The sequence below is a fragment of the Lonchura striata genome, chromosome 6 (genome assembly GCF_050655825.1).
Source record: "Lonchura striata isolate lonStrDom1 chromosome 6, ASM5065582v1, whole genome shotgun sequence".
Lineage (NCBI taxonomy): Eukaryota > Metazoa > Chordata > Aves > Passeriformes > Estrildidae > Lonchura > Lonchura striata.
Window position 1 is genome coordinate 35,476,175 of NC_140708.1, and position 27,047 is coordinate 35,503,221.

The following is a 27,047-nucleotide window of genomic DNA, read 5'->3' on the forward strand; positions in this document are numbered from 1 at the left end:
GGACCGGGACCGGGAGCGGATCCACGGGGCACTGGGATCGGGACCGGGAGGGGAGCGGGACCGGGACGGGAGCGGATTGACGGGGCACTGGGATCGGGACCGGGAGGAGACCGGGACCGGGAGCGGATCCACGGGGCACTGGGATCGGGGCCGGATCCACGGGGCACTGGGATCGGGACCGGGACCGGATCCACGGGGCACTGGGATCGGGACCGGGAGCGGATCCACGGGGCATTGGGATCGGGACCGGATCCACGGGGCACTGGGATCGGGACCGGGAGCGGATCCACGGGGCACTGGGACCGGGTCCGGGAGCGGATCCACGGGGCACTGGGATCGGGACCGGGACCGGATCCACGGGGCATTGGGATTGGGACCGGGAGGAGACCGGGACAGGGAGCGGATCCGCGGGGCACTGGGATCGGGACCGGGAGGGGAGCGGGACAGGGACCGGGACCGGATCCACGGGGCACTGGGATCGGAACCGGGAGGAGAACGGGACCGGGACGGGAGCGGATTGACGGGGCACTGGGATCGGGACCGGGAGGAGACCGGGACAGGGAGCGTATCCACGGGGCACTGGGATCGGGACCGGGACCGAAACCACGGGGCACTGGGATCGGGACCGGGAGCGGATCCACGGGGCACTGGGATCGGGACCGGGAGCGGATCCACGGGGCGTTGGGATGGGGAGCGGATCGACAGGGCATTGGAATCGGGACCGGGAGGGGATCGTGGGGGAATCGCGGGAGAAGCGGGAGGGGGATTGGGACCAGGAGCCTGAAGGGATGGTGAGATGGGGTCCTGGGGAGATCGGGGCCGGGAGGGGAGCGCGGGGCCAGCTCCACAAAGCTCTTTGTCCGAACGAGCCTTAAACGATGCCGGGGGCACAGGGTTTTGCCGAGTGGTGCTGGGCCCCTGTGAGTCGTTCTCAAGTCTCGCACGTTCTGTTATTATCATTGTTCTTATTGTTCGATTTCTTATTCCATTGCTGGTTCTAGTAAATTGTTCTTTGTCCAACCCGTGATCTTTACCTTTTTGTACTTTAAATTCTCCATCCTATCACAGGGGGAGGTGAGGGGGACGTGACCGAGTGGTGCATGGTCTGGGGTGTTTCAGTGGGAACACTAAATTGGGGAATTCTGTTCCTAAACCATGACAGACCAGTATTGCAGTATGGTCTGCATGAAGTAGAGTCATCACTAAGGTATTTATAGCGCTGAACAAGTGCTTTTCTTGCGTTCATAAAATTAATTTAAAAGTCTGTCAGGTGACTGACTGCCTGAGGTCGGGGTAGCAGCTGTGCCCATGTCACCAGAGCCAGTGACTGTCCTTGCAGCCTTCTCATGGGGGCAGCTGTGCACTCATGGGGACTGCAGGTGTCCTGCCTGGTATTTATCGCTGGATTTCCTATTGGGCAGCCCACTCCATGTTTTTGGATCTCTAAAAGCCCTCCAAGCTGGGATCATGACAATTTTGTATCTGTCTTGTCACTTCCTACGTGGTAGTTGAGTAATGTGTGTATTTGAGGACTTCATGAAAATCACATGGCAAGTTGCCCTTTAGTGTGTTCCCTAGCCATGCTGGGACAGGCCTGGCTTCTCCCAGAACTTCACCTGTTTTTTTAGCAGCTTCTGATGATCCTCTGGTTATCCCAGTTATTTCAGAAGTTTCTTCTCTCTAATCAGTACCATGGTATTCCTAGAACCATTTATGTTGGAAAAGACCCTTAGGATCATGGAGTCCAATGTTCAGGTGCCACTATTCATCCAAACTTGCAAATGAGATCCTTACATCCTTACATTTCCAATAAACTTGCTGATGCATGGAGTTACTCAGAAATAGTTGTTCTACTTCCATGACTGTTCCTCATGCCACTCAGTCCCCACTTGGGGACAAGCCAGCCTTTATCCATGCTGTGTAGAAACACAGGGATGTCTGTGTTTTGGGTTACTCAGAGTCCAGCTCCTGGCTGTGACTTCAGGAGGTGGTTGTCAGCACGACCACCCTCCTTTTATGTAACATTTCACATGAACTGTGAGAGCTGCGGAGATGATGATGGCACTGGAGCTCTTCACTTTTGGGGAAAGGCTGAGGGAGCTGGGCCTGTTCAGCCTGGAGAGGAGACACGGATCTCATCCATGTCTGTCAGTCTCTGAAAGGAGCTGTCAGATGGACCAGACTGCTCCGTGGTGTCCAGCAACAGGACAAGAGGCAACAGGCAGAAACACACGGAATTCCACCTGAATACGAGGAAGAACTTCTGTATTGTGCAGCGATCACACACCGGGACACTGCCCACGGAAGGTTTGGAGTCTCCCTGACTGGAGATGTCCAGAAGCCGTCTGGACACGCTGCCGGGTGCCGTGCTCTGGGGACCTGCTTCAGCACCGGCCGAGCGCCATGGTCCCTCCCAAGCTATCCTGGCATTCTGTGACGCAGACAACAAAAAATACACATTTTTCCCAGTCCTATTTTCCGCCCGGTTCCCGCTGGAGAACGGGCGGGCGGGTCGCAGAGGGGGAAGCCGCAGGCAGCGGGAGCGCTCAGTAAATGGCGGGGCCGGGCGGGCGGAGCGGGGCCGTGAGGGGAGAGCGGGGCCGTGAGGGAGGAGCGGGGCCGTGAGGGCGGAGCGGGACCGTGAGGGGAGAGCGGGGCCGTGAGGGCGGAGCGGGGCCGGGCCGGGCCGGGCCGTGAGGGAGGAGCGCGGCCGTGAGGGCGGAGCGGGGCCGGGCCGGGCGGAGCGGGACCGTGAGGGAGGAGCGGGGCCGGGAGGGTGGAGCGGGACCGTGAGGGCGGAGCGGGGCCGGGCGGGCGGAAGGCGGCGGAGCGAAGATGGCAGAGCCGGAGGCGCAGCTGCTGCGGGCCGTGGGGCTGATCGGTGAGGGCCGGGGGAGCCGGGACGGGGCGGTGCCGGTGCCGGTACCGGGGCTCACCGCGCTGAGGCCGCGGGCCCCGGGGGTGCCGGCTCTGCCTGTTGCAGAGTCAAGCCATGCACAACTCGGCCGAAGTGTCTGAAATTCGCGGCTTCCGAGGTTTGTGTTGCGAAATCAGAAATAGGGAAAATCATAAATGAGCTGGTCCGGGTGCTTTTTCCTCCACACCGTGCTCATTTGAATGTGCATTCAAACTTGGTGCTTCTCTGACCTCGTGAAGCAGGTCAAGAATGGAGATTTATTAATATTTAAAAATAAAACCAAGGCTTGAACCATAGTGGCAGAACTGGATGTCTAGGGTCAGGGTAAGGTGGAATTTTGATCTGATTCCAGGAAACAAACCTGATTAACCCATCAATTTACTTCCTTGCTGCTGTTTGGCATTCTCACAGTGAACATCTTTCCACCATAGAAAAAGACACCAACGGAGATGCTTTGTGGGTTTGGTGTTATCCGTCCGTAACAGCGGAACTGAGGACACTGCTACTGCGAAAGTGCTGCCTTACAGATGAAAACAAACTGCTCCACACGTTTGTGTTTGGCCAGTACAAAAGGTCTTGGTTCTACATCACAACGGTAGAAGTCCAAGATTCTCCAGCCTTGAAGAAGGTATGGCTTGGCGGGGTTTTTCAGTAGAATGCAGGGAGGGCTTCTGCAGAGCTTCCTCTGTGGGTTAAGCAGTGTTTTCCCATGGAGAGAAATGCAAAAGGATTCAAGGTGTTGTGTGCTTCACAGATGCAGCTCTGTCCAGGTGCCCAGCCAGTCTGCATTTCATTTGTCACCAAGACATGGAATTGCAGAATGATTGAGATATTCCTTACTCAATTCTTTGTGTTAGCATACAAATACTATTTCATGCTGCTGTTTTTTAGTTAATATGCATTTCAAGTTCAGCATGTTTTTTGTCTCTGTGAAGTTTGTTTCAGTGTCCAGAATCCTGTTCCTATAGAACCTGCTGCCTTTTTTTCCCCAAAAGATTGAGTTATGTAGGTACTTTCTTTTCCACTGTGTTGATTACTGGAAGATAGCCAATATAGTTGTATCTTCTGTCTTTTCCCTGTTATAGAAATCATTAAACTGCTGGTTAAGTCCGTTCAACTTTTCATGCTATGTTGTTAAGTATAAAGATAATGTGGTAATTTTGTATGCCCAAAACAGAATGTTGCTTGCCTTTCCTCACTCCAAGTTTATATTTGCTATGAAGTAAAACAAAATTAAATGTCACAGGGCTGTCTTCAGTAGGTGCAGTGGGAGATGCTATTTCAGGAGGACATGTGAGCCTGGTCATTGTCTGCAGACTTTCAGTCTTGTACTGTCCCAGCCCACAATCATTTTCTTGAGGAAGTTAGAGTAGTTCTGTTTGTGGGCCTGCTATCTGTGTATTTTTTCCAGTCTCTTTCTAAATATGTTGATGCTGTCTGCCTTCACAGCCTCCTTTGGCAACAAATGCTGGAAGTTTCCTCCCTGCTATGGGGAAGGAAAATGCCTTTCTGTTTTTTGATAACCTCATGAGATAAGAGGAAAGCAACTCTTGTGTGTAGGTTAAGCAAAAGATAGTCTGTTCTAGAGCTGAGTCACATCAGAAGTCCTCTGTCCAGGCCATTCCTGCAGCTGGGAGGTTGGAGCCCTGACAGTGAAGTGACCAAGACTGTTTGTGTGGGGTCGTTAACTGAGCTCTGTGTGTTCCTGTGTCTGTGTCATGTGCAGGTGACCCACTTCTCCATTGTCCTGACAGCCAAAGACTTCAACCCAGAGAAGTATGCAGCCTTCACCAGGATCCTCTGCAGGTCTGTATAAAAGCTGGCCTGAGGTTCTGCCATGTGCATGCTTAGATCTTGCCAAAGCGAAAGGTTCAATTCATTGTGTTGCATTTGTTCAAACAAATTTCTGGAAACTCAGTCCTACAAAGGAAATCAAGTGATAAAAATCCTTGATTTGAGCTTGTCAGAAGTTGTTGGGTGAATGTCAGATGTTCATTGGGTTTTAATCTGTGTCTTCTCCAGACACACACCACCACCACCCTCACACTCATTTTCTCTGAAAATACATTTTTTAAAAGTGTAAATATTTGGGAAGATGTCAGTGCTGGACTTAAAGATCACCATGTATATGATGAATGACTTTTGTCCCTCCACAACATCTTTGTAAATGCTGCTTGCAGCTCCTCTGAGCTAAGCACAGCATCCAGGAATGGTTTTGCTTTTCCTATAGGGAAGTGAGAGCCCTCTTCCAGCCAAAAAACATCTTCTCATTTCCTTATCCTGTTTACTCCCTTCCCTTCATTTCCCCATTCTCATGCTCTCTGCTTCTTATTTTGCTTTTCCTTCAGTTTCCAAATTAGTTCAGTCCCAGTTCTTGATACCAAGAGGATTCCCTGGGATTTTGCAGCTAATTGGATGCAATTGTGAGGTTATTGTGCTCCTGGGACTTACTATATATAATGCAGACTTGAAAATGTTTTCAGACTTAGCAGTTCTGCAGGGTACTGAAAAACTGAGTTGTGTTCTTTTTTGGTGATACATTAAATAGATTCGCTGTGGATCACATTTCTGCTGACTTACCAGCTAATACTTCCTTTCAAATCCAGAATAGATTCTTCTAAGCTTGATAATAATTGAGTTTCAAATGTGATGTAGTTTTGTGCTATAGCTGCCATGGAAAATGTGTAGTTGACAGCCTCAGTGCTATTCCTGAAATATCTTAAACTGCAAAAGAGGTTACAGTGTCTCTCTGTTTCCTGGGAGACAGCTGACAGTGCATGTGTTCTCTCAGGGTGTGCTTCCTCTGTGTCATTTTGGGGTTTCATTGAGTATCAAGGACTTGTTTATATTTTTCTTTCATCATTTAGCAAAGAGTACAGAAGAATGGCAAAAGATACTTGGATAAAAAATTAAAAGCTACCTAGTCATAGTCTGCATGTAATAACTGGAGTTACTGTGGTAGCTGCTTTTTCATTAAGCAATCACCTCCCAAGTCTACAAAGAATCCTTTGTCTGGACACCTACCTACACCTTTGGGGTGTGTTTCTACCTTAGTCCATGTTGGTTCATTCATAAAATAGAAAGCTGAAATAAAAATAGAGGGCTATTTTAAATTCTAAAAGACAGATGTGTTTGTGTGCATGTTGAAAGACTTCTAGTTTAGTATTTAAAACCTCAGCCATGTGTCCAGAATAGGAATTAATGCCAACAATATTGCTATTTTTAATTTTTTACTTTTCATATATATATATAGGTGCACTGATTGCAGTTAAAATACCAGACTTTCTCCTTTTCACACAGAATCTACCTGAAGCATGGAAGTCCAGTTAAAATGATGGAGAGTTACATTGCAGTCCTCACAAAGGGCATCTGCCAAAGTGAAGAAAATGGATCCTTCCTCAGCAAGGACTTTGATGCTCGGAAGGCTTACCTAGCTGGCTCCATCAAAGGTTAATCTCTACCAGAGATTATTCTGATTTCCTTCTTACAGCCTAAAATGAAATCTTGTTTTCATGTATGCTTCAAATAAATTGTGCTGATACTGTTACCTGTGCTGTTATTATTAGGTTTCTTCAAAAAATGACACTATCAGCATATATATCTTCTATAAAATTATTCCCTCTTTTTTCTAGATATAGTGTCTCAGTTTGGAATGGAAACAGTTATTTTATATACTGCACTGATGTTAAAGAAGAGAATTGTAGTGTACCATCCTAGAATAGAAGCTATCCAGGAATTTACCAGGTACTTTATCAATTCCTTCCTTCCCACCCACTCACCCCCAGAAGTCAAACAAATTTTGAACCTTCATTGAGAAAAAAACCTGTATTTTAAGGGGAAAAAATCCATCTTAAACCTGTTTATAGAAATTCTGCTAAATCCCTCTTAAGGTTTACCTGTACATTGCTCAACTCAGACAAATTTAATGGAAGAATGAGCGATAAACTCTGCTTTCAATGATAGTAGAAATTTCTACAATTCATATATAAATATATATATATACCCCCCCCTCAAATGGTGCCTAGTCATTATTGTTCTTTTTCATAGCATGCAGATTTTACTGTGAAGCTTTAGTTAGTGTTAGTAAAAATCTACTGTGTCTCAAGTTGCACTCTAATCTCCGTAGGACTTTGCCTGCTTTAGTGTGGCATCGACAAGACTGGTCAATTCTTCATTCATATGTGCATCTAAATGAGGAGGAACTGGAAGCCTTAAAAGCCTGCACAGGTAGTGATAATTTATTCATCAAAAAAACCAGGAAACTTCAATTTCAGCTTCTGTTGCTGCAAAGTTTTGCAACAAGGAACTTTGGAGGGAAAAAAAGGTTATTTTGCTATTAATGCTGTTGATTAAAGTTAAACATAATTTTCCTTGGAAAAAGTAAATCAACTAAACAAGTATGTGGGATGATAATCTGGTGGCTTTGGGTGGATTCACATCAGTCTATCCCTAATCACAGATGCAAAGCAGCCTTGAGACTTTTTTTGTGCTTTGATTGGAGGGATTGAAAGTCTTCTGTTGTTGAAGGCTTCCTAACCAGCTCACTTAGATAAGCTACACTTTTTTCCCAGCACACATCACTAGTAATGGAATGAGTTTTTTTGAATTCCTAACTCTGAAGTCCCAGACTTCTGTTTTGATGTCAGTGAAGTCTGAGGCTCCTAATCACAGGTAAACTTTACCTGTAGGAGTTTGGTCTGTGGCACAGTGCTGTGTGTGCATAGTGCTTAATGCATAATCCAGGAACAGGCCCTTGCTTTATGCAGAGGTTGCTGTGACACATCATGTGGCTATTAAGAGGCTTCTTTATGTATGAGCAAGAAGACTACTCATCTTCAACATTTCTACAGCTCACTAAGCATCTTCCACAGAGAAAACCCTCCAGGTTTGCTCATCTGACATGCTATAAATAAGCAAATCTGATGGGTTTATTCCTCTGTTCCAGTCTAATACTGACTTCATGACAAGAAGTTCCAGAGTGGAGATTTTTTGTAATGGGAAAGTTACAAATGAGTAATTTTAGTAAGAAGGGAGGAAGAGAGGTTAAAATTTCAGATTGGTAACTTGGTGATATTGCTGTAGTGTTAGCAGTTAATCCATGCTCAAGGCAGTTTTAGAAGTTGATTTTTAAGCTCCTTGGAAATGAAGCATCTGCTGAACACTTGTGGAATGACTGATAATATCAAGAGAGCAGCCTCTTGGGTCCAATGGGTATTGTGTCAGATACTTTTAGAACAGACTTTAAGACTGTGATTTTTGATTTTATTTCTGAAGATCCTAATCTTGCTCAATTCCGTGCTCTAGGTTACATTGCTGGATTTACAGACTCTGAAGTGAGCAGTAGATCAGACCTCTATGATGTCTATGTGAATTTGGCAGACAGTGAGATTACAGTTTCACCTGTAGTAAAAGGTTGGTTGCTCTTTATATTTTGGATTTAGAGGCAGTTTATTCCAGAGTTGACCGTAATTGCTCAACCTTGCTGTAGATCAAGCAATCTTCCTTCTTTCATCCAGGTTTTGAAAAGTCAATATTTGAAAAGTCAATTATCAGTAAGTTTCTGTCTTCGTTTTATTGCCACCCTGGAAGACTGGTTAAAGTAGGAATTTGGAAAGATGTCCTTTGTTTTCCAACAGATGCACAGTTGAGATTTCATAACATCCATGTTAGACGTGGAAGAGACTTTCAGCTGAATGGAGAGATATTACATGAGTTTTTAGAAAAATGTGGCACTAAATACCTGAAGACTGGGGATTATTTGAAAGAAAACCTTGTATGTTGCTTATCATCTTGCTGCTCCTAATCACTGCTTTGTGCCAATTCAGAGGTTTGGCTGTTGATACAAGGTTATTGCCTTTACTAACAGATTTTAAATGGCAGTCATGAAAAGATTCCTCAGTTTGGTGTGTTAATCATATGCATTTCTAGGCATCACAAACAAGGTGATTTTATGTGTAATGTTTTGCTTTTTTCTTACACAGAGGCAATGACAATGGGAAAACTTCACAAAGAAATTGGACAACTAATTGTTCAATCTGCAGAAGATCCAGATAAATCAGACAGCCAAGTCATTAAGGTTAATATTATTTTTAAATCTAATTAACTACTATTGCTAAATCTTGGCAGAAGGAGGGAATAGGAGGAAGAGTGGCACTGAGAATCAGTCTCTTCTACCTTCTGCTTTTTTACAGATGAGTATTTCTATTCATCATGCAGGTTTTTAAGGGTAACTTACCTCTTGGCTAACTACATTGCTGAAGAAAGTTCAGAAATTCTGTTGATTGTAAGACTGCTATCCCAGTTTTATTCCACAAGGCATGGATTTTGCTCAATGCTTTGTCCATATTATTGGCAATACCTTGAAAAGGTCCTGCTAAATATGGCTTCTTAGCTATAAAACCTGATTTTTATGATGATGGCATTTTATCATTCTGTCCCCCATTTAATATTAGACATTTCATGATTGAGTGACTTAGTCACAGAGCTCAGTAAGGTCAGGAGAGGAGTGGTTGTGCTTCCTTTACCCAATATGGCACAAGAGCAGGCTGAAGAACTGTTACAAGTGGGGTCTTTATTTTAAATGAGCTATTTATTTATCATTGTTTCCTTTTTTTGTTCAGCATTGATTGTTTTTTATTGTAAGTGTATGTGAAGACCTTTTAATACCTAATACTATATTAATGGTTGCTTGTTTTTCTGTTCCTTAAGGACATTTCTCTGAAGACAAAAGAAATCTTGGCTATGTTAGCCTCACTTACTGAAGTTTCTGATGGCAATGAAAAACCAACCCTTAATGCTGAGGCCCTGAAACAAAAGCGATTTCCACCAGCCACAGAAAACTTCCTTTTTCATTTAGCAGCTGCTGAACAAATGCTCAAAATCTGATTTTGATGCACTGCTGTGTTACGGACCAATTCTGAAAAAGCTGTCTGTGCCATCCAGATAGGTATACCTGGTATTTTACATGAAAAACTAAAGGTATGAGTCAATGTCCTAGTTACCATGATGTAATGCAGAATATTGGAGCTTGACTGGGAACAGATGGAGACATATTTGGGAATATTCCTGGTGTCATTATCTCCCCCCAACTCTAATTGTGTACCTCTAGCTCCTGTATTTCACACCACAAAGTGAGTGGATATACAAGTAGCACAGGCCAGTGTGTCCAGGCTGTGGCAGACATCAGTGTAGTGGCTGTTTGCCCTGCACATTCCAGAGGCTGGACAGCTCTGCCTTGTCTGCCTGGGGTCTGGAACATGGCTGCAGCACAGCTGGGATGTGCTGATCTCTGCACAGGGACACCCTGAACATGCAGCTGCTCTGAGTGCTCCTTCTGGGTTTCCAGGGATGTCAGCCTGTCAGATGCTGCTCTTGCTCTGGACTGCCTGATACCTGGAAATCCCAAATAAAATGGACAAGTTCTCTCTTTCTACTTGAAAGTGTCTAGGTGTGAATAAAGGATATCTGGGAAAATCTGATGTGGTAGCCTTAGTATGAAAAGGAAGGGATATTTTGAAGCTCAGGTGTGAGTTGAGCACCTCTTTTGGACTCTTGCCTTAGAAATTTTCCCCCTTTCACTCCATCCCGTGCCTCTGGTGGAGGGATAAGATACAGGAATACTGTGCTTGGAGTGGGGCTTCCTGGGGGGGTCATGGACAAGTGCTGCCTTACAGCTGGAGTCATTTGAGGAGTTGTTGGGGCTCTCAGCTCAGAAGAGAGCTGGCCATTCATTCCTGATCCACGTGAGAGAAAGTCAGATGAGTCAAAGCCTTATCCACCAGCAATGCTCAAATGGCCAGGTGCCACAGGGAGAGCAGCAGCTTCTTGAATGACTGGAGCTGTAACACAGGTACTGTCTGATGGTGTTCTGTGTAAATAAAATCTAGATAGAGACTTCTGCAGTCATAGTGAAAGCTGGGAAAGAGTTTAGAGAAAATTAAAATTTGCCTACTTGTTTGGTTGCACAGCCATAACTGAAATGTTTTTTTTTGGTTGTTTGGTTTTTGGGTTTTTTTTGTTTGTTTGTTTTCTTGGTGTTTTTTTTTTTTTTTTTTGTTTGTTTGTTTTTTACTGAGCAGCCTGAAAGTAACTGCTTTACAATCTTCTGAGAAGAATTTAGAGTCTGTAAGGAAATGCTCTGAGCCAGTCAATCTGTATTTGTTCAGAAATGTCCACAACAAATCAGTCAATTCTGCAGTAGCACTTTGTTACAAGAAAAAATAACCTTTTTCCTGACCTTTGTACAGATAGCCTGTAGCATGTGGTTTTACATAGAGATTTTATACTTATGATTAAAACTTTAGTAACCAATATTTATATTGTTAAATAATTGGATTTTTGCTATTTTGAAACTGGTAGAGCTCATCAATAACTATGTGCAAGCAATATTGGTTGGAGAAAGAGTTGTCCTGCTATGTATGATACCTTAAGGAAATCTGTTTTACAATGTGATTCAGGAATGTGGCATATGTGTATGCAATGAGTATTGTTACAGTCAGGAAATGAAAGTGCTTCAGAGCAGTCCCCTATTTTCAGGGGTGTAAAATTCTGCTTTAAACACCTAGTCTGAAGTTTAAATTCTGAACATAGTAGCATGTAATTTTAACTTCTGAGAAAAATACTGCAACTGCCTTTGTTTACCTGTAAGTGCTTTACAGCTTTTGTCCCCATTTTCCCATTAATGATTTTTGTTAATGGTTCTTTAATATTGCTGCTTCTTTAGTATTGCTGTTTTGGGACCTATAAAACAGTTGGATTAGAAGAACTGCAAAAAATGCTGAAAATTCTATTCAGGACCTTCTTTAAAGTCCACTGAAATTGAATTCTTTCACCAAGGAAAATCTGAATCTGCTTCAGCCAGCTGTCTTAACACCACAGTGTAACTGAGAAGAAATTCCCATTGTTTCTTATTAACAAACTGCCTTAAGGCATATCTAGAGACACAACACAAAGCAGAGGAGCTCAATTGCAAACTAAACTTTGAATGCCTGTTTTGATTTCTGTTCTGTAAATGTTTCAGTTGAAAATCTTGGTGTTGTATTAGATCTCCTGATGTTTGTGCAACACAAATGAAATATGGTTTTGCACTTAAGGAACTGGGCTCATAGCATGCTTCTGCCTATTAAAAAATTCCTGAACAATCTGCCCTTTAGGTAAATTTATTTTTGAATAGTTGTGACCATGGAGTCACAGGTCTTAGCTCTTAATTTTGCAATACTGAGATTAAGCTATGGTTTGGGCTTTTGGTTGGAAATGTTCAAACACCTATGTCCTTGCTGATTTTAGCACTGTACACGATTTATTGGCCTCCCTCAGCTTCTGTGAGTTCAAAGGATTGTCTTAATGTTCTTGCATTTTCTTGCTGACTTTTGACACTGTTTCTTTTTCAAAATGTTTAAAATAAAATTGAAAAACTTGCAAGGTCAGGACAGGAAAAAATTTTTACTTATTTCTCGCTTCCCTTTGCCCAGGATGCACACAAGCAGACTGTGGGTGCAGTTGCTCTTTTGCAGTCAGATGACATCCTTTCTTCCTCTTAGAGACAAAAGCCATTTCAAATGGAATTTTTATTCATACCTTTCCATCTTACTAACTTTCTGTTCTTGGAGAAATACAAAATGGTGAATGGTTCCTACACCATAACATCTCCATGACATTTGCAGAAATTGGAAGGTAAAGTGAGCAAGGCAGAGGCTTGGAAAGGGGAGCAGGATAAACACTCAGTCCCTGCAGTTGAGATTTTGCTGAGTAAATTGGGTTACTTGCTTTATTGCTTTCATCCCTGGGATTTTAGTTCCTGGTAGGAGCTGCCCTGCCCTATTTCCCCGGCAGGCAAACGTGTGAAGGGGGAATGTTCAATGATGAGCAGTGTAATGCTGTTCAACCTAGAAAAACTTGACATGGGACGTGTTACAGAATCCATCTTAAACATCCTGCCTGCTTCTGCTTTTAGTCCATGACTGCTCCTGAAATGGCTACTGAGGGTTTGTTAATTGTGTGGTGCGAGATGTCAGTTGAAGCAGCTTCATTTCTAGATAAAAAACAAGCCATAAAGCTCAGTGTAGGGAGTTCCCAGCTGCCTCATAGTGCCTTTCACCCCTCCCTGGGCAGCTGGCTGGAGTCTGAGTCAGAGCATCTCTGGTCAGGGGAAGGCATTCCTTGGAGTGATGTGGGATAGGAGCAGACTCCAAAGCCTGGGCAGCAGCTCCTTCCCGAGTGACACTGTGCAGCACGTGGTGCTTGCTGTCTGACAGGGAAGGAGCTGCAGTGCAGGACTCCCTCCCTGCCTTCATCCTTCCTTCCTCCACCCCCAGCATGTGGGGAAAAAGGAAAAGCAGCAAGGCTGTGTTTCAGGCCTGGGGGTAAAGCAGGGATACAGCTCCAGCTGAGAAAGGCTTTGATCTCAGTATTTCTTCATATGGGAGTGGCTGATTTTTTTTTTAAGCTACATTAAAGGGGCCTGAAAGCCTCACTGGATTTTCCTACATTTCAAGATGAAAAGCTGAGTGGGCGAGGCACAGCATCTTGTGCTGTACTAAGACTTCTGTTTTCCTTGAAGCTGAATGCTTCCATCTGTTGTCATTCACCACAACTTAAACTGGTTCCACCACTAATGCACTGTCACTTAACACAAGGGCCAGCTAAGGCAGGAGACAGACCTGCCTTGGGCTGCTGTGTTGTTAATCTATTCCACATTACAAAAGGTTCCTCTTCCTAGGTCTCTCAAACATGCTGCTTTGCTGCTTGTCCCGGTCTTGTTTCCTGACTTGTATCTCTGGGCTACAAGGGTGTCTGTTCCTGGCAGTTCTCATCTCAGGGACTGGTTCAAGGCTGAGGATGCCAGGGCCTTTTTAGCAATGTGTTTTCCCTGCCCTGATTTGGGAAGCAGCTGAGTCAGCCAGGCTGACGATTTAAATGGCAGGCACCTGCCCTCCTCTTCTGGAAAATTCTGGTTAGGGCAATAGGAACATTTATAACAATGGAGGAAAGGGGTATTTTAATAATCCTGAGGGAGCTGCGTTTAATATGGCAAATTTCAGCTCAAGTATTCAGTAAGGAGCTGGTGGAGTTTGAGAAGGGGCAGCTGTAATAACAGACACTATTACCAGACCTGTTCCAGAAGCCTTACTCATGGAGTTGTAATGACATCAATTTGCTTAAAACACCCGAGTGTGTTGCCAGTGAATTTATAGCTTGTCTAGTTACCATGACGATCCAAAGTTCACCAACATATTCTCTTCTATTTGTTGGCTTTGCTCTACTCTTAGGTTTTTGGGTTTTTTGCTTGTTCCCACAGTGGTTCATGTAACTGGTGTTTAATTTAGCCATTCTTAAGTTATGTTTAAAAAAGGAGTGGGGAGAGGTGCAGGTCTTCACTGTAGTGCCAGTTAGTGTTTACTGAGAGTGGAATCAGACCCCTCCTGCATCTGCCTTTGGTATGTGGCTGAAATAGGAATAGAGAAATATGGTTTAGCTAATTTAACTGCAGGATATTATCTGTGCCTTTAAAGGTTTGGAAGGAGACAAACACTTCACCCACAGAGGCAGGCTGAGGTTTGAGACTGTTCCACTTCACCCTGTGGTAGAATCATGGAATGGTTTGGGTTGGAAGGGACCCTAAAGATCATCTAGTTCTAATCTCTTGCCATGAGCAATGACACTCGGCTCAGCAGACCCTTTGGTCTGACACAGCACAATTATCTTCTTGACCCTGAAGAGATTTTACCATGTATTGAAGAACATCACCCACGGAGGCTGAGTGAGCCTGCAGAGTTCAGTAGGTGTAAACAATCCTTTCCCTTTAAAAATTCACTACAGTCCTCCAGTGGAGTAGTGCAATCTCTGCCAATTACAGACAGTATCCATATGGTCTTCCTGGAACAGCTTTACAGCGTGTTCCACTCCAGTTCCAGGTCCTTAGGATGTGCTCCTGCTCCTCTCTTGTCTTCCCTTGTCTGACCTTCCCCTCTAGTAAGTAGTTAAAGAGAGGCTTAAAAAGGCTGAACTCAAACAAAAAATTAAACTCAACCCCCAACTTCCTGCTTTTGTTCAGTGCCAAAAGCACAGCAGGAATCTCTTCTTGCAAGAGCCCAGGCCTGCTATTCTTCCTTGCTTTGCTCTATGCTGCTCTCTTCCTGTAGGATGGATTGGATTGGGCAACCATTGTTTTCCTCACACTGTGAAAAGAAATCCAATCCTCCAGCAACAGGAGAGCAGTGACCTGCATATTGTGCCCTACAGAAGATAAATTATGGCACACTTTGGAGGCTGCACTTGTGATAATCACTTTCACATATATAATTTTGTATTATTTAGTGCATTTCCATCCATGTCACACAGCCTTAGCAACACCTCACATAACTATAGGCAGGGGCTGTAGAAGAGGCGGCTCAAAAATCACTGAAGATGTCGCAATCACAGGGTCTCCTGTAAGCTCCTTCTGCAGCTCTTCACAGGCACCTGAGGGTCCCTGAATAATTTCATAGGATCAACAAAACGTTATCACCTCACTGATCATCATACAAAAATGATGGAATGTATCAAAAGAACTTTCTTAGGATAAATATGGCCAACCTGCAAAAGTGGAATTCCTCATTGTCCACCACAAGGTCAGAAAACATGGGATCTCCTTATGGCTTCAGTCTAAAAAACCAAGTTCTAAAGCTCAAGGGCCATCAAGCCTCAAAACTTATTCAAGGATGTTTAAAAAAAAACCAGGAATTAACTGGTAGTCAAGTTGGTCACACATTTCCTGAACACCTGTTAAACAACTAAATTAAGCCAATATTCTATTGTCATCAGGGTTGCTTTGTCTAACATTACTTCAAGGGCTGCCACACTGACATCTCATCCTCAAAAGGAGCATTGTTAGATCACTGAAAACATCGAAGTGTTCTGAGAAGAACCAGCTAGACTACCCACAGGAGTGCTGATGTCAAAGCCTTCACTAGCTGAGTTCCTGGAAAGAAGCACACCAAAAGTTGCAGCAGCAGAACAAACTTATGTACTCAACAGTCATTTAATTAAGAAATTAATCATCTGAGGAAGCACAGAACACAGGTTGTGACAAAGGCTGTGTTACAGTGCTTTTCTAGCACTTCTCAGCATCAGGTGAGGTGTGTTTATGTGCCTCCAGGGAGGGGCTGGCAAAGCCACGTTGCCAAGTTCTGCCTCTTTACAGGCCACACCATTGTACACCAGATCTGGCACCTTTGCCATCACAGAACCACAATTCAGTCACAAATGCCAGTGTGCATTCAGAATTCACTTGGATCAGAGCACACATTTCTATATAAAAGCCAGGCTCTAAATTCCCCTGTTGTAGAAGAACTCTGTTTCTTCTGTAGATGACAGAATTTCTGGTTCAAGGTCTGCTCGCTTTATCTGCAATATAGGAGAAAAGGCAATCAGCACCACCACAGCCTGGGAAGTGGATGCTAAGTTCTTGTTACTGCATTGCACTTTGCACAAATTCAAGTACAGCATTCAGTATTTAGGACTTGCTCTTTGTTTATTTGGAGATTTGAAGGATTGATTTTTTTTTTAATTGTTTTGGGGCTTTTTTATTTCTCCTCCAACATTTTATACATGTGCACACATATGGGAAGAAATATATATTTTTTTTAAATAGTGACATTATCTCTGTTCACTGTAGAATCACAGAATCATTTAGGTGTGAAGAGACCTCTTAAGATCACCAAATCCAGCTGTAAATATATATGGGTGACAGATAGGAGAACTTCTGCTTTGGGCTGAGCCATTGGGAAGCCTAAAGGGCATCAATCAGCCTTAATCTCAGTACAAAATTCCTCAAAAGTCCCCTCATTTATGTTCAGTTTGCTTTGTTGTAATAAGAGATTAAAAAATCTTAAAAAAAAAACAAAACTAAAATGACAATAAGTTTAAACAAATAAAATAAACCACTGAATATTGCACGAGTTAGTTCTCCTGACCTTGCTTGCTTCAGACTGTTGTGAAAATCTGTTAAATCTACATTGAAAAGGGTACATATAAATAATACACAATACAATTCAGACCTCAAAAGTCCTATGAGCCTCTCTCTGGTACATGGGCCTTCACAAGAAGCCTCTCTGCTGCCTCATTTTAGATGTACCACGTTAATCCTGTTGATTTTTTTTTTTTAATATGTGGCCTTCAGCCTGCTGGCCATAGTTCTGAAAGGCTGATTTAATGTCACAATAATCTTAAATCAATTCCTGTGAAAGGACTTACCTCGCCACACTGTGGGAACATACTAAAGGAGACTGGGAGCATCCCTGCGAGGACTGACATAATCACAAACATCCTCACGGGACCCAAAGCACGAGGATTTTTAACAAATCTTGCTCTGTCCAAGACATTGAAAAAAAGTACGTCAGTATATTGAAAAATAACCTAACAGTGACACAAAGAGCATTAGCTACTATTTTACTGAAATTAGTAATAATCTAGGCTTATGTTTCCTAAAGATGTTTCCTTACTTCATTTCCTATGTTCTTACTCTTAACTTTCTGTGCTTCCCCTTTGTTTTGTGCTTGCCTGCAGCATTTTCCAAGCTCAGACTGTCAAGATTAAGAAAAAAAGCAGCAAGATCAAAGTGACAAAAGGAGAGAAAGTACATTAGTGCTTTAAAGTGTCTCAGTCCCTTCTTTTAAGATTTTTCCTGCCTCACCCTCTTTCTTTACACATTTAGTTCCTGTGGCAGCCCTATTTTGCCTTGTGCAAAAATTTATTACTCGACATATATATTTAAAATTTTATTTTATATCTGCATTTGCCTCCTGGTAACAGGAGTCCCTTAAGCTGATCGGGAATCAATTTAGGCAATATCAAATCACCTGACAGAGATGATCCCTATCTGTACTATTTACATGACAAAATATCATGACCAAAAGTTCAGGGCAGGCTAAGAACCCTCTCACAAAGCATACAATGCATTCTCCATAGGATACAGGGACTTAAAATGTTGAAAAGCAAGAACATGTTTTACAACAGGTGGAAAACTATTTGGAAGTAGGGATCCAGCTTTAATTGCAAATTCAAGTGCCACATTACCTCTTCAAAAATACAAAATCAAGCTAAGTGTTGTGAACAACCTCAATACATTGAAACTCAAATCTTAAGTTAGGGAACTGGAGGTAGGTAGGTGCTAGAAAAGAATCTGTCAGGAGAGCACAAACATGTTTCCTGCATGCGAGCAGAGAGGAAAACCTCATTCCTACAAACCTTGGAGCATAGGTTCAGACATAACCAGATTCCCTTAATCATCTCAAAGAATCACAGCAGCTGAACAGCAGCAACTTCCCACATCATCACTTCCACCAAGGCAAGCAATACTGCAAACCCAAGAAAAAACCTGGCAAATGGTACCAGGCAGACTGAAACCCAGAGTACCACTGCCCAGGCACCCCCAGCCCCTTGCAGTGCCTCTCACCTCTGCACACAGTACATGAGCACTTCTGGCAGGAAGAACGTTGTCCCAAACAAGACTGCTCTAGACATTGCTGTTTCCATAACGGCCTTCAGGGAGAGAGCAAAACAAGTGGTGTCAAAAGAGTGCTCTGGACAGCTTCAAACACTGCCTGCTTCCCTGAGTGCTTTTTTGTCTTACACTCTGGAGTTTAAAGCAACAGGTTCATGAGGGATAATGAGGAATTCTTTCTTAAATGGAAATTAACAGGCAAATACTCTGCTTATGACTGAGAAAGTCCTTACAAGGCAGGTGAAACTACTGATGAGATTCCCTGCTAAGACTTCCTTTTTAAAGTTGTCAGTTTTAAAGCTGAACTTCATGCAATTGGTTATACCTTCTGGGCATCCTAACTACCCTGTGTTAAATCTGAAGCTCTCTCTCCAGCTGTCACCAAATCCTTATGCCCATGCAGTTGTTTCCACAACACAGGGCTTTTCTCTGAGGTGTCCCATCAGAAGATCCAAGAGTCTTATCTCCTTCTGGAGGTGACCAGAGAAAACAGAAGTGTCTGTGTCAGTGTCTCTGGTCCTCGGTATATTGGTCTGGGGAGGCAGCCAACCCTTGATGACACTGAAGATGTGGAACCTGGTTCCAGAGATGTAATCCAAGCGTGCCCAAAGATTCAGCACCTGGTGTGGGATTCCTTATTCAATATATCCAACCCTAGCTACTCTCTCAGCATCACATTCTGCTCTTAGCAGGGAATGAAAGGCAATCAAAAAAGTCCTCCACCCCCTCACCTACCTTCTCACCAGCCTTCTTAGACACTCCTATAACCTTGCCATTCCTGTCCATCACTTCTATCCCATTCTCAAATTCCGGGCTTCTCACCACTGCCACAGTAAATGCACTTGTCAAACCTGCAGGGTTAAAGGGGATTTTGCTTTAGTAAATCCCAAAGGATTGTCTCAGCAGTAACATTCGTAAGGATGTGCATTTTACGTTTCCAGTTCAACAGTTCACATCTGAATAACCCGACACCTTAAAAAAACCACTCCCCAATGAAAATCTACTCTGAATCTTTATTTCAGAAGCTTAAGAGACACTGCAAGTCCTAAAAGATGCTTTGTCATTATGGATTCAGAGCTTTAAAATAATTTCCATCCAGCTCAAACCATGAGTACTTTCTATTAACAGAAAGTAGAGGGATTTCTGTTGTGGTTAGGTTTTGTCCTGCTCAGCATAAAGTCCAGCACAGAAGACAAAGTCCTCAAAGGAACAGTTTCAGAAAAGGTTGCATCCTGCTTTGAAAGGAAGGGCATAGATTGTCAATCTGACCTTGCTTGAAAGAAGAGATTGCTCTTTTTATTAGTTCTTGGTAGGGCTATTCAATAGACACCAGTGTACCAGAGGACACTCTGCAAATGCTGGACTTACATTAATCAATTACCCCTAGCCTTTTCGCTACATTTAAGAAAATGGAAGCATATTTAACACCTGCTTGAAAGGAAGTAAGTCAGAAACCTCTAAAGTAAGAAAGACCTCAGAAAGATCCGAGTAGGCATCTCACATAACTTGAAAACAGAGAAAGGTCAAAAATTTCTAAAATGGCAATAGAAATCCAATTAATTACATTAAACAGTTAAACTTGTCCTTGTGCAACTTCACCATGGCAGTAGAACTGTTGCAGTAATGAACCGAGTCCCAGTTTCCTTGCAGGATTAATAACACCCTGCTGGAACAAGTCTCCCTTCCTGCACTCCCAGAGCGATGTCGCACTCTGGTGTCACGGATGTGCCACACCAGGTCAGTCAGTGCCACTGCTACTGCCCTCCTGACGTGTCCTGGTGCTTTCAGGTATGTGTACAAAGCTCACAAGAGTGCTCTGCAGCTCTGAAACTAAAAGCAGCAAGAATCCAGTGAGGTGGGGACATGCACAGAGAGAGTTGTCTCCCACGGAAAGGAGGGGCCAGCAAAGGCAGCCAGAGAAGAAAACAGAGACCACACCTGTGCAAAAGCAAGAGAGCTCTACAGTCAGACAGGCAAATGGCCCTCAGGCCAGCTGCACCATGCACCGTTTGCTCCTACTCACCAAGCAGAGGAGCAGGCAGCAGCTTTCTGACAACAAGTTGCATTAATGAGCTCTTCAAAGCAAAACGATTCACGAAGGCAAGAGGGAGAGCCTAAGGCACGGAGAGGAAACAGGCCATTGAAAAAATGGGTAGCATTTCAGTGTAACAGGTTAGGAAAATCAATCTGTGACTTAGTTACCATCTATGAAATTAAACAAATGCCTTGCTTTAACATTCGAACAAAATACACGCCTTCTCTAGTTAATGAAGGTGCTTGTAATCACTTTTTTAGATAAGAATACAAAACATTGTGATAAAAAAAGCATTCAACATTATTATGTTGAGGACAGCAGCACTGTGAATACAAAGACCAAAAAAGAAAATAATTACCTCTGACTAATATTCCTTGGACATTCGTCCAACTGCATTGTGTCACACACTCCTCTCTCCCCCAAACAGGAAATCTGGTTTATTTTTTTCAGCCTACTTCTATATTCCCATAAAACACTTGCAGGAAGTTTCATTTAGGAATAAATGACCAGCTGCCCTCAGAGACTCCCTTTAAGGGACAAACGGAAGCACTCCCACGATGCCCCACAGGCAGGGCTGCCTCCCCAGACTTCTGTAAGCCCTGAGCAATCCTGGCCAGTTGTTTTGCGCTGAAGTGAGCAGAGGTGAAACTCCCTCTAACAGAAGCAAGGACAATCACATTTTTCTGCCAGAAGCTTATGAAAATCACTGCTTTGTGTGGGGTGTGAGGAGAAGCATTACAGAGACATCTACACTTGTGACAAGTGTCACGTTGATACCTGAGCTCATTCTGATGTAGCAAGCTCCAGAAACAACAAACTCCTATCCCAGCAGAGAGTACAGGGTCAGCTCCCTTCTGGAAGACTAATTTCCCTGCATCCAGTGCAGTATTCTCATGGCTATGCTGTTCCTGGGATTTCAGCAAACACTGTCCAGTGCTGCTGCTTGCAGACCTCACCATTTGTTTGGAGTTAGATCTCTTCCACAGCACCACATCAAAAATCAGCTACAACACCCCAGTGGCTCACTGTGTGTTTGTAAACACCGGCCAGTTCCTCTCACTACCTGTTTGCTAAGCTTGCAAAACAAAGAAATTGACACAAGAGGAAGCACCAGGGGAAGCCAAGCAAAATCATGGCTGACAGATGATCAGAAAGTATTCTAACTCTGAACAGTTCTGGGGCAAGATATCAGAGTAGGGCACCAGAGCACAGTCCTGAAGGATATCTGGCACTGTGGATATCCTGAAGGATATCTGGCACTTGTTCTCAGGTGAGCTTCTTAGGAAAGCAGTCATTGAGCAAATACTTACACCAACACAGGCTGAATAGGAAATGGCTCCCAAGCCAAGGAAGAGCTGCTTTTGCTGAAGTGAGTATTCCTAAGGACACAAAAAACACACTGCATAAATACATTGTAAAACATGTGCAAATCAAGTTCAAAAATGGCATCTGCACATTGAAGATGATTACAAAAATAAAAATCAACACTCACTTCAGCCTTTGGGGTGCCATTTCCATTTATCAGAGTGAATGCTGTGGTGTATGTGTGAAACACAAACTGCAGAAACAAAAGGTTGTAAGAAAAATTGAATTCAGGATTGAGACTAGAAGACCTGCAAAAGTAGAAAGAAAGAGGCAATTACCTGCCAAAAAAGAGAATGCCTTGCATGGCGCTGAACAGATGAAACGATGACCTAAGAGGAAAAATGCACAAGGAAATGAGGTCTGAAGAGTGCAGAGGTTTTTGGTGCAGGAGCACCAGAACTGCTGAGGTACCACTGGCAGCAGTGTCAAAGGCTCCAGCCAGTGCCCAAGGCCATCAGCCTTGGTTCCAGGCTGCCACATTCTCGTTAGAGGTGGCATGCTCATTTTCCTGTTCAATAGAAAGCACACAGACATGTATAAAACAGACACATAGCGGTAAAACATTGTGTCCAAGAATATTGCAGAAAGGTGCTTTCTTACCCAAAAGAGAAATGCATTTGTGCCTGTGAAACTTAAATAGATGCAAATAAAATAACTAAGGTAACAAAAGTCTAATTAAAGAAATGCTTGAGAAAGGATCAGATTGGTTTTGCTGGGGATATTAATACTAACTTAGATCTAACTGATCTAAGATCAAAGGTTTTAGGAGTTAATTCCCAGCTTCTTCTCAAATTCAGACAGTGAATAAGAACTTCAGCTTTAATAAACCACAACCTTTCTTGAAGTTTAAAGCTCAAGGTGTGGAAAACTTTCAAAAAACAGAGTCAATCAAGATAAGAATACAAAATATGGAATAAGAGAAAGGCTGAGAATTTCCAAAGCCTCAGAGAAGGATCAGTAATTCATTTAATATTACTGAATCAACCATTTATTATTAATGCCAGCACTGACTGTAACCACATCTAGGAGAATGCATTACACTGTAAATACCAAAAAGAATTATTTCTATTAATTTTATTACTGCTATTAATGAATCTAACATCTATCAAGACTTTCACTGTACTTTCTAGCAGTGCCATGTAAGTTCAGGCTATAATGTCTGTATGGAATGACATACCTCAGGATGTACATTCACAGGCCAAGCCCAAACCCAAATAATCTAAATTAATAAATAAGAACATGATTACAGCTACAAATTTATGAAACAAAATGGTGCCATTTTTGAGCACAGTAACAAGTTTATTTTTATATCTTTGGTAATTTAGTGACAACATCCTTTCCTACTTGTAAATGCACCACCTACATAGGAAAAAAAATCATATTCTGGGTGTAAGACACAGAACACAAGACTCCAACCTCTTCCCACTGCAATTCCAGATTTTTCAGGCTGATCAGACCAAACCCAGGCCTTGCTCTCATTGCTGAGTGATCTCACCTTGCATCAGAAAATTGTCCTTCACACATGAACAATCTCTTGGAATGCTGCTGGAGAAGGGTAACTAACAGTTTTGGACTTCCAGGGAGATTCTTTAAGGGCTTGATTTTCAAGTTACTCAGCACTTTCCCATAAAACAGATGTCTTTCCAACAGCTTGTGCTGAAGCTACAATAAAGCCCCAAAACTTCCATTCCCTCACTCCAACTCCTGGCTATGCAAAATGGAAGCCTTGCTGGATGCACACTGGCATCTGTCATGATTACTCACCAAGGGAAGAGTTATGGGCATGAAAGCTAAAAAGAAAGAAAACTTGATTTCAGTAAAAATAACATCTGTGAGCAGAAAATCCCCTTAAACCTCCCCTGTCTATTTCCATCTCCAAGTGAAACACTGCCCACAAACCCCAGCACCACCATTAACTTCATCCCTAAGCTTTATCTCTCACTCCTGGCTTGAGAAGCCACAATCCCTGCTCAGATTTCACAGCCAAAAGAAACCCTCGTGAACTCCTCTCCCCAGGGCTGCCTGGAAATGTAATAACTGAACACAAGTTCAGCTCTCTGTTCAAAAAGAGAGGTATAACAAAAGCTGCCACAGTTGTGAGTGGTCACAGGAGATAGCCTCAGTGTGGTTATCTCTGATTAACAGCCTGTGCTGCCTAAACAAACCCCAGGCACACCTGATCTGTCACCAGAATGTATATTCATCCAGCAGCCACAGCCATCAAGGGAAAAACTTAAATTACAGCAGACAGTTAAATGTGGAGGGATTTGGAAACTCATTCTGCAGCAACAAGTAGAGACTAATCAGAGTTTTTCCATCTAGATGAGCAGATTATCCCAGGGAGAAGTTCCTCAGCAGGACCATAGGAATAAATAGATAAATCTTCAACACATATATCAATGCAACTAACAAAAGAGTCTGCTTGCTTTTCTGTGTGGAGAAGAGTGTCACTGTGGTATCTCAGCAGCTGTTCACCATGAGCTATTTCCCACCAATGCTTCAGTCACACACAAATTTCACTTAAGGGAACCTACCTGGAGGTCTAAACAAAACAGGAATTATCTTGTCTGTGTCAGGATGTACGCTGGACTTAAAAAGAAAAAAAAAAAAGCAAATTAGAACATCTTTACCATACTTGAATAAGGAAAAAAAAAATCATCTAAATATTTTGTAAACTTACCAGGCTTAGCAAGAAGGCTTGTTTGGTCTACAACAGTTGGAAAATTAGGTTAGTAATTAAATTTCAGAAGAGGCTAGGTAAAATCTTCTTTCTAAATTTATTCTATGTCTTTTTCTAATCACTTCCTTTTCTACAAAATGTATATATTTATATATACCTTTAATTATATTCTTCCTCTAAAATTTCTCTCCATATACTCCCTGTTTAATATAAAGCATTCACATCCCACGAGCTCTGTAATAGCACCAAATCACATACTCAGGCAGAACAGGTTAATTCAAAAAAGTTTAAACTAGTAGGTATTTTAAACCATAAAACAACAATTAAATATGGCTAAACACTTATGTTAAGACTTTAACTGCAGTCCAAAATACCTGATTATTCTGTATGGGCTCACTTGGGGTCTTCTCATTGATTTGTATTAATAACCTGGTTCTTTTTATTTCATTCTGTATTTGAGAGAGAAAAAAAAAAAAAAAAACAACAAAAACTTCTCAGATTTCAATATTTTAAGTGCAATATACACCACAAATACAAACCTAGAAGCTAATGATGCATCTGTTCCTTGCAGTGAAAGCAAGAAGACTTCTAGACACAATGAATTCACAATCACAGGAATTTTTAAACTATTGGGATAATTCAAGTGCAGGCACAGCAGCCACGGTTGGGGCAGGGCTGCTGAGATGGCTGTGCCTGGAAATATCCCTTGGTTTATGCGATCAGATCTAGAAGTGCATACACGTGTGTTTCTGTTTACGGTAGAACTGTGGGATGCTTTGGATTGGAAGGGGCCTTAAATCCCACCCGGTGTCACGGCAGGGAAACCTTCAACCCAAGCCGTGTCCAGCCTCGGGCATTGCAGGATTCAGGGGCAGCCACAGCTCCTCTGTGCACCAGGGCCTCCCCCCTCACAGGGAGGAATCTCCTGAAGCCACGCAATCTAAACCTCCTCTCTGGCAGTTTAAAGCCTTTCCCTCGCTCCGTGCCCTTCTCCCTGGCAGCCTTTAGGCCATGGAACACTACCGCAGCGCCACATCCCTCACGAGTTCCCTTTGCAGCAGCGGCCGCGTTTCACAGCCCGGCACGGCCGCTCGCTCATCCCGACCCTCCCCGCTACTCACGGAGGACTTGAGCAGCAGCAGCGGATCCAAGGCGTCCGCCCACACGAGAAACCTCCGGAAGAAAGACTGAGGGAGACATGTTGGAGGCGTTATTTATTCCGGCCCTTCCCTAAGCACGCCCCGAGCCGTCCCTAAGCAGTGCCCACCTGCCCCTCGGCCCTCCAGAAGCGCAGGTTGGCGTCCATGGGGCCGCGGGCGGCAAGCGCGGCCGGGCCCGCCGGGCCGCCCGCTCCGCCCGCAGCTGGGGCGGGACCCACGGGCTCTGCCGGCGGCTTCCCCGCAAGGCAAGGCCCCGCGGGCTCTGCCCGTGGCTTCCCCGCAAGGCAAGGCCCCGCGGGCTCTGCCCTTCCCGTGGCTTCCCCGCAAGGCAAGGCCCCGCGGGCTCTGCCCTTCCCGTGGCTCCCCCGCAAGGCAGCGGCAGGAGCCGGGCCGAGCAGAAGCCGCCGCGCCCTCCGCGGGATGGCGGCGGCAGGAGGAGGCCGGGCCGCGGCAAGGTCGGGCACGGTCCGGCCGCTTTGGTGCGGCAAATAGCGGGTTAACTGGGAAAAACACGCGGTTACGTGTCACAAAAGAAACCAAACACCGCGCTGAAAGGATCTGTAAGTGGAAGCCGGAGTATCAGCAGCGGCACCGCTTCAGTCTCATTTTTTCATCCTTTGTTACATTGCAGCGTTGATCCCCATTATAAAGCTAACTCAGGACTCAGACACCTCAGCGGGACAGAAGAGATAAACAATGTGAAAAATGCATATTTTATTAATTTTACAATGAATATTATATGTGTAATGTTAGAAAGTTATTCTGTATTAACTCTTTTAAGTGACGTGTGAAATACAGTTTCAGGTTCCAACATGTTAAAATAGAAACTATGCTGTGTGAAGGGTTTTTTGTTAAGGAATGAGATACTTGCCTCGGGGAATACCTAAGTCCTCTAGAGAAAAGGAATTAACTGTTTTCTATCAGAAGAAGCTATTTTCTTCAGGCTTTGCTCACTCGAAGATACGATGGGGATTAAAAAAACAGTTGACATACAACAGAGTTCTTATTTTAAATAGAATGTATTCATAACCATGAAGGATATATGAATATGCAACAGGCTATTCTTTTTAAGGTTATTCCTTTGTTCACAAGACAGCATCCAGACATCCCTAATTCTTTGCTTTTTATAGTCTTGTAATTGTCCTAACTCTAAATTTTATTACTCTAATTGTATTCGTTTTTATAACCATTTTATTATTATTAAACTTCTAAAATTTTAAAAACCAAGTGATTGGCGTTTTTCACAAACAGAAACACACAGGATGCTGCATTGATCTGTGCAGCCCCCCAGGACTTTGTGTCCACGGGCTGCTCCCCACTGCAGCTGTGAACTGCTGGGAACAAAGGTGCAGGACGGAGCTGCTGAGGCACTGAACACAGCCAGGTCCTTCCAGACAGAGAAACAGGGC

The 27,047-nt window shown here is 43.6% G+C and overlaps 2 protein-coding genes across 4 annotated transcripts; one reads left to right on the top strand and one right to left on the bottom strand.

Annotated features, from left to right (window-relative positions):
- The first annotated feature begins 2,826 nt into the window (after positions 1-2,826).
- DENND10 (DENN domain containing 10) lies at positions 2,827-12,340 on the top strand. Of its 3 annotated transcripts, none has more exons than XM_021529266.4 (9): positions 2,827-2,881; positions 3,349-3,545; positions 4,644-4,723; positions 6,218-6,366; positions 6,550-6,661; positions 7,044-7,144; positions 8,222-8,329; positions 8,899-8,993; positions 9,626-12,340. In XM_021529266.4, exons 1-9 carry the CDS (start codon positions 2,836-2,838, stop codon positions 9,800-9,802), a joined length of 1,065 nt encoding a protein of 354 aa, XP_021384941.1. In that variant the 5' UTR covers positions 2,827-2,835; the 3' UTR covers positions 9,803-12,340. The 3 variants fall into 3 exon arrangements, with proteins under 3 accessions (XP_021384941.1, XP_021384942.2, XP_021384940.2); XM_021529267.4 differs by lacking the exons at positions 8,899-8,993; positions 9,626-12,340 and adding exons at positions 8,434-8,469; positions 8,554-8,854; XM_021529265.4 differs by lacking the exons at positions 8,899-8,993; positions 9,626-12,340 and adding an exon at positions 8,434-8,854.
- Positions 12,341-15,916: 3,576 nt separating this feature from the next.
- On the bottom strand, positions 15,917-25,838 carry SFXN4 (sideroflexin 4). Its single transcript, XM_021529269.3, has 14 exons — positions 25,746-25,838; positions 25,600-25,665; positions 24,853-24,927; positions 24,479-24,505; positions 24,333-24,387; positions 23,563-23,588; positions 22,077-22,127; positions 21,926-21,991; positions 21,744-21,812; positions 20,422-20,512; positions 19,134-19,249; positions 18,351-18,436; positions 17,150-17,264; positions 15,917-16,300 (listed from the first exon to the last, which is right to left on the bottom strand). The coding sequence occupies exons 1-14, from the start codon at positions 25,782-25,784 to the stop codon at positions 16,223-16,225; spliced, it is 960 nt and encodes a 319-aa protein (XP_021384944.2). The 5' UTR covers positions 25,785-25,838; the 3' UTR covers positions 15,917-16,222.
- Positions 25,839-27,047: the final 1,209 nt, after the last annotated feature.